Source organism: Drosophila eugracilis, unplaced genomic scaffold (genome assembly GCF_018153835.1).
Source record: "Drosophila eugracilis isolate 14026-0451.02 unplaced genomic scaffold, ASM1815383v1 contig_1963, whole genome shotgun sequence".
Lineage (NCBI taxonomy): Eukaryota > Metazoa > Arthropoda > Insecta > Diptera > Drosophilidae > Drosophila > Drosophila eugracilis.
Genome location: NW_024572825.1, coordinates 675,731 through 683,155, shown reverse-complemented (window position 1 = coordinate 683,155; position 7,425 = coordinate 675,731). Strand labels below are relative to the sequence as shown.

At 36.5% G+C, this 7,425-nt stretch overlaps 1 protein-coding gene across 2 annotated transcripts; it reads right to left on the bottom strand.

The window, feature by feature from the left end:
* Positions 1–2,980: 2,980 nt before the first annotated feature.
* LOC108102415 (AT-rich binding protein) lies at positions 2,981–6,816 on the bottom strand. Of its 2 annotated transcripts, none has more exons than XM_017207381.2 (3): positions 6,770–6,816; positions 4,969–5,798; positions 2,981–4,912 (listed from the first exon to the last, which is right to left on the bottom strand). In XM_017207381.2, the coding sequence occupies exons 2-3, from the start codon at positions 5,146–5,148 to the stop codon at positions 3,950–3,952; spliced, it is 1,143 nt and encodes a 380-aa protein (XP_017062870.1). In that variant the 5' UTR covers positions 5,149–5,798; positions 6,770–6,816; the 3' UTR covers positions 2,981–3,949. The 2 variants fall into 2 exon arrangements, with proteins under 2 accessions (XP_017062870.1, XP_017062871.1); XM_017207382.2 differs by having other exon boundaries at positions 2,981–4,909.
* Between the last annotated feature and the right edge of the window lie 609 nt (positions 6,817–7,425).

Sequence of the window (7,425 nt, the reverse complement as noted above, 5' to 3'; positions counted from 1 at the left end):
CAAGAATAACAATCAAAGATCTACAAAATATAACTGGAAATATCAATAAAGTCACTACAAGATATCAAAATAGACAGAAAATCCGCGCGGAAAATAAAGAAATAGAACTGCCTAAGCAAACTATTGAAAAAGCTTCTAAGCCCAACGTATACGACGTCATAAACAATGACGGAGTACGTAAAATAGTGACATTGCATGTAAAAGATATGTTATGTTTATTTAAACATGGCAGGAAAATTACTGCAAGATATGATGTTAGCGATTTATATACCAATGGAATCCTAGACTTAGGTCCATTTTTCCAAAGGCTCGAACTGCAACCCGCTATAAATAAAATCAGCCAAAATGGCACCGTGTGAAAATACCTTTGACCATACTTCAATAGATAATTTCAAAGTAATGGGCAATAAAATATTGAAAACATTAAGAGTAGCGCTACTCAACCCGGTGACCCAAATAAAAAGTCTAAAAGACAAAGAAGCTATTCTGTCTAAATTTTATGATGATCCAATTCAAGGAGGTTACACTGGCTTATCAAAAACTTTGGCCAAAGTAAGAAGACACTATTACTGGTAATTTACAGAAACACTTTAATAGCACAGATAGCGTAGAAACAATATATAATATAGATGACTATGCTAAGGAGAGTAGAACTAGAGTTATGTTAGAAGCAAATAAGAATAGAAATAAACTACTATATGATCAGAAATTAAGAGATAGAGATAACATAGTAATAACAAATAATAAGAGTAAGAAACAAACAGTTCATAAAGATAGATTAAAAATCTTTATTTCATAAATTGTACTTAGTATGGCCATGCATAGTTACACATACAAATTTTTACTAACTAAATATTATTTTCAAAATAACTTCATAATATTACGTTATTTTTCAAAAGGAGGGAGATGTAGAATGCACTAATATTGAATACCCACTGTACCGAGTTCTTAAAGGGTACGCACTGTAACACTTTGTTGCAGTGTTTACATAATTCATGGTCCCGGTCATAAACCCCAAGTGGCCGAAATATGAACCGATCGCTATGGCTTAGGCTACTCGCAGAAAGTGCTAGCGTCGGCATAATTGCATGAACGGACCGCATGTGCATACCCCTCGCGCTCCTCACATAAGAGGGCATCTGTTTATATACTTAAGTACATAGATAGCCGTCTCTCTGCCGCCGCCTGCGAGCAGCGCAGCAACGAGACTTAGCCTTAATTAGACTTAAAAGAATATTGTAACACATTCAATTCAAGCCTGGGAGCGGCACCATTGCTGCTCCCTGAAATAAAGAATAAAACCGAGTACAACAAGTCTGTTTTACATTTCATGGCGATCCTGCCATGTAAACATTTCACCTTGTATAACTTATTTCTGTTAATATCTATCGATTTACCAAAGATTTTTTAAATCGGAACATTATTTCGCTACTTATGAAGAAATTTAAGTTATAAGGCCTCACAAGGGTAGTAACGTCACCATCAGTTACTCAACATGCTTTCTCCGATAATAAGTGGCGCTTGGGGAATTTTCACTACCAAAAAGAATATTTTAAAATTGTGGAAAACGGTAACGGGTATCTTATAGTCGCGGCACTCAACTATAGCGTTTCCTCTTGTTTTCATTTTATCATTTTTGTAATTTATCTGTACATTTTCTCACAACTATTTCTAAAAAAGCTTTTATTTCTATAATAAAAGAGAGATTTTTTTTTTTTTTTAGAGATTTTGCAGTTCTGTTTAGTACCACTACCGGATGGTAAAAACAGTATTGCTGCCAGAATATAGACTTGGTGTTATCAATTTCCCTCTGAATGTTTATTATTCACAATGTGTAATCGAATGAGGTAACCAGCTGAATCAGTCATCAAAAGCGCAAGGGTGAGCCACAGCTGTTCGCTTCCAGAGCTGCCACCTTGGCAAGCGCCCCTGCTGAAGACTGCACTACCAGATGCCAAAACAACGAGCTTCTGCAAGGCCTAAACATAGAACAGAAATCCGACAAGGCGACATAGTTTTAAACATTAAAACAATGGGACGGTATGGCTGAGATAGCATGAAAGTTAAACTGGATACATATCCAAATACAGGCGTTTATAAATCAGCCAACGGCTAGCCACGTTATAGTCGCTATTTATAGTCCATCCTTTTTCAATGTCATAAAAGTCAATAAAAATTATTCCTTGCGTATCCTAAAATACAGGCGCTTTGAAGCCCAACGCAATATCTCAGCCTTACTACGCTTGTTCATATCTAAACATATGTATGTTTTTTTTGGGACAAAAAAAGATTGCATGTAGAATACAGAGCATTCCCATACCCAAATAAACGTGATTAACATGAACGATATCTGATATCTATAACTTTTCCTCGACGTTCACCTCGTTTTTCTGTATTCCCTTCAAAAAATCATTTATCAACACACGAAACTCCTTTTAATGCCTTTTTGACAATAACAAAAGGTGCTTCATAAAAAATTATTTAACAGCTGTAATTCTAGTGTCCGGCTGGGAACTTTTAATTGACCTTTATATGTATAAATATATGTACATGTACTAATTTACAATATTTAATGTACATATATATATCTACCGGTCAACATACCAATAATCGAATCATATAATTGCTTAAGAAGGTATTAAAAACTTAATGTAAAAGGCACAGCCATTTGTACCGTGTTGCATCATATGGTAATAGCATGTTTATTTAGAAAAGTAAAGTAAATTCCTTCTTGTTAACTAAATTATCAGAAAAAATAATATACACACATATGAATTTGTCTGCATTGCCAACGCCAAAATTTAGGATCGCGATGAATTTCAATTGGAGGCTTGGATAAGACTTGTAAAGGTGACCATTTGATGACCGTATGTCAAGAGTTTTATTAGGAATATTAGACATGTGACATGTACACAAAACACATTAAAACACTCACACAAGTAGAGCCACCCACAAATATAAAAAACTCGAATTAAGAACATCTTGTAAGGTATTCTTTATGTATTTTCGTTTTCAATTGGGTTTGCTTTTAATGCTCTGGTTGGTTGCTTTTGATTGATTGATCTTATGAAACATATACCACCGGTACCGTTATAGACTCAGAACATTTATATTTATTGAATGTTACAACTGAACAACTGACGAAGAATAACCTGTTAAACTGGTCACTGTCTTAGCCACTATCCGGGTCTCAGCAATCTCCTCTAACCTAATTTCGACCAGTCAAATCGAGGTGTCGTAGAAATCTCATCAACTAAAAATTGGCAAAAATCAAAATAAATTTTCTGTAAAACAGTAAAAACTCCACAAGCTCTAAGACACCGACCGATTTTTGTTTGCATTTCAATTCAAAAATCTTTAGAGATTTTTGAGACCCCCTGTATATAAAATATTGCATGTACATCTAGAGCGTAAAAGTTAATGAGAGGTTAACATAACCCCGCTAAAACATTAACATTACATTTACAAGGGGAACTAAGCCTACATTAGATACAAATAATATTTATATATATAAATATATATAGAACGCTTGCCTCCTATAAGTGTTGCAGTGGGAAAGTTTTAAATTTACAATTAGATTTGTAGAGAAGTACCTCAAATATCCCTTTTAAAAGCAATCATCCGAAATTCGAATCTTGGGGTCACAGGATATCTACCCTATAACCTTATAAAGAGCATTTTAAATATAGCGATAGCCAATTAGGTAAGACTGTAAATATTGGGATTCTGTGTAATCGCCGTGCCAAACGAAATAATTCAAAAGATTAGTTATTCGTGTGGCATGTAGCAGTTCAGTTTTTCAGTTACCTTTAAACTTAGTTTGAAATTATGGAAAAGGGCTAATAAGGGGTTCCGTTTAGAATCTAGTCCTACTGACTGTCTCGCTTTACAGTGAGCTAAACAAGTGTTAAATGGAGGATACTAAGCCTGGAGCTGTACAAGCTACAACTTAAAAGCGCTGCGGCAGTATCTCGCTTTTGATGCCTCTTAGCGCGTGTTTTTTCTTCCGGTGCGTGGACAAGTTGCACGACTGCTTAAAGGAGGCACTGCAGAGTTCGCAGTTAAACCTCCGCTCCTTGCTGTGCACGACCCGATGCAGTTCCATTCTGGACTTGTACTTGAACTTCAGACCGCATGTCTCGTAGTCGCAAACGTACCAGCGTTCTCCGTCATCCGAAGACACTGCGCTTCCGGCGCTGGCCGTCGTGCTGTTAGAGTCCTTAGGCAGCTGCTCTTGACTGGCGACCAGAATAGCGGCAGCCATTGCCGTCGAAGGAACTACAGACATGTTGAGCTGCTGCTGTTGCTGCTGGACCACATTAGGCGGCGTGTTACTGACGGTATTGGAGGTGCTGGTATTGGCGCTAACACTGACAAATCCTGATGTGGGCGGCGGAGGCGGTACAGATGCTGGAACTAGCTGCGGCAGATGGTAAATGGTCCCGGCAGCCGCTGCAGCAGCCTGCATTTCGGGTGTTAATGAGAGACTGGCGGGCTCTATCTTGATATCGACCCCGCTATTGCTTCGGGTGCGTTCCTCACCAGTAGAAACCACAGCTGCGGCAGCTGCCACTGCATTGGCATGCAGTTCGACCAGCTCCTTGGACACATCCCTCTGTTGATGCAGTTGCTCATGAACTTGCTGTTCAGCTTGGTGTTGCTGGTGCGTTTGCTGCTGTTGTGCATGCTGCTGCTGTTGTACCTGCTGTTGCACCTGCTGTACTTGAACCTGCTGCTCATGCAACTCCACCTCACGCTGTTCCTCGTCAGAATACTTGGTAGAGCAATGATACAGGGCCAGGGGCACATTAACCGCCGTCGCGCCCTGTTGTGAGCTACCACCGGGAGTGGCCACCGTCGCCGCAGCTTCCACATCCGTTAGGCAGTAGCTGGAGGTCCGACTGTGCTCCTGCTGCAAAGAGGGTAGGAATTGTGAGCGCTCTACCAATAAAATAACACACAACCTACCTTGGTAACCCCGTGCAAGAAGTTGTGCTCATCCTGTATGTGCTTCCAAAACTGATCCTGGGTCTGCAGCTCTTCTTGGCACGTGTGGCAAACAATCCAGAAGCTATCTCCCGACAAACAAAACTCGCCCAGCTTAGTGTAGATCTTATTGTTCTTGCTGAGGATGCGCGGAAAACCCATGTCGTAGTTTCGTTTCGCTCGCTCCTTGTGCTTGTATTTGTTTATGTTTATGTTTTTATGTTTTTTTTTGTTTTTGTTTTGTTATCGGCCGGATAAGGCACAGTCGATAGTGCCGATTAAGTATCGGAGTCTTTCGAAGTCGAAGATATCTTTACTATCTTATAAATACCGCCGAAATTTTTTTCAAATTTAAACTTATTTCAAACATACATTAAATAGCGAAACATTTTAAGTGTCGTATTAAATTGACTTATATTTTTCTTTTGTATAATTGTCTGTATGTTAAAAATAAATGTGTATAAGGGGGACTCTTCTCGGAAAGTTCCAAGAAAAATACCAAAAATACCCATGCTTACAGTAAATATACTTTTTTATGTGCAATCTTTCAATGTTTGTGCACCTTTTTTTTAAATTGGTATTACATTCGATATTTCGACATCATATTTGAAAATGCAATGATACAGTTTTGGTTTATATATAGAAAAATCACAAACATATTAATAATGGTAAAAATAGTAAGTAAATTACAGCCAACAAGAAATTAAAATCTCTAATTACGTTTTTGATAATAATAATATTAGGAACTACAATTTCATTATGGTGTTTTTTTTGCCAACTTCTTAAATCTGACATCTTGGCGGTTTTTAAATCTGAAATAAAATCCATAGCTGTTCTTATGCACTGTTATGATAAAATTAAAAAATATACAAATTAGGCTAAAAGGATTTTATAATATGTGTTAAATATGTGCAAAAGAATAAGCTCATAACATGGCGGAATTTGGGCCATGAGCTTCAAAACCAAGATGAAATAGTTTCAAATGATCAAATACATAAGTTAAGCCTCACTATACAGTTTTTTTTACCTCCTTTCTTAACATTTATATGGTTGGATCTCAGTTGAAGTAACTACAGTCCGGTTTGACTGTACTTAATGTACTGAGTGTGGGGAGTATCAGACTTTTACCTTGAATTAGACGATTCTGGTTTAAAGGAGTTTTTAATTACGCACCATAGCCACCGTTTTAAGAAAGCAATGCATACATATATATTACTTCTAAATAGGCCATATTTTAATAATTTTACAAAAGCATAGGTATGGCAAAAAAAACTATCGCTAGCATATACTGGATGGCGTTTGTCTGCAATCGAGAGTGAACCGATAATGCCCAACAATCGCTAATTCTATCGATTGTTAGTTCAAAGACTTTATTAAATATTATCGATAGATTAACAAAATTCATTTTAAAAAATGTATTTATTTAATAAGAAATTTTAAATTATTTATAATATATATTAATATTAACTATATTTTTTTAAATAAAACTGACTGATATAACAACAAATTTCACATGCGCTCAAATTATGTATTTTACTAGAACTGTGAGTACTAAAAAAAATTATCAATATCAAAATAGTAGCTTATTTCCTTACAAGCCCCTTACAACGTGATTTTTAAGAAAAATTCGCCTTTTCTTTTTGGTTTTGTTAGAAGTAAAAAATGTGTTCCCAAAGTAAGCTACCCGGTTGTAGTTCAATTCAAGGTTTTTAAAAAATCAAGGTATAATTTAATTTAATTCAAGTAAATCAATCTTTTTTAACAGTCCTGTATCGATATTTACCCTTATTTGCAACAGCATTGTGCTACCTGCTCTTCACACGCACACACAAAAGCGATCACGTTTAAACTGAAGAGGTGAGAAGCAAAGCATATTGGCTAAAAACGGGACCTTACAGCTGAACGGGCATGGCCGTAGCCAATTTTAATACCGTCAATAGGTCGAAGAATTTAAAAAGAATTTTAAGAAAAGACTGTTTTGACACTAAACATTTATGGAAAATAAAATATTACCTAATAAAACAAATATTATTTACGAAAAATCATAATTTTAAAGCGATAGCTATCAGAGAAGCGCCGAATTATGTTTGAAAGAATAACACAAACTACTATTTAGTATTACAGTTACATTGCAAATTTATTTTCATTAAATATGAAAAACTGATCATTGTAAAATTTCTTAACATATCATAATTTAATTCTCTCGAGGTTACCCCTTACCTACGCCCATGAATTTGAGACAAAAGTAGACGCAGATGCCAATGTAGGATTGTGTGTACCCAAATGTGTGACTGTTATTTTAATGCGCCAGGTTCGAGTTTGTTGCCCCAGCTCTCACCGTCTTCTTCGGCCTCCTCTATTGGCGTTTCCATTTTACAACCTAAGACGCCGATTTCAGTCGATTAAATTTTCATGCCAACGCAACTGGAGTCCAATTCA

Excerpts from the sequence above, each read along its gene's own strand:
- LOC108102415 (XM_017207381.2), bottom strand. The coding sequence starts at position 5,148 with ATGGGTTTTCCGCGCATCCTCAGCAAGAACAATAAGATCTACACTAAG. Across the intron at positions 4,913-4,968 it reads TCTTGCACGGGGTTACCAAG|CAGGAGCACAGTCGGACCTC; the intron begins GTAGGTTGTGTG and ends CCCTCTTTGCAG.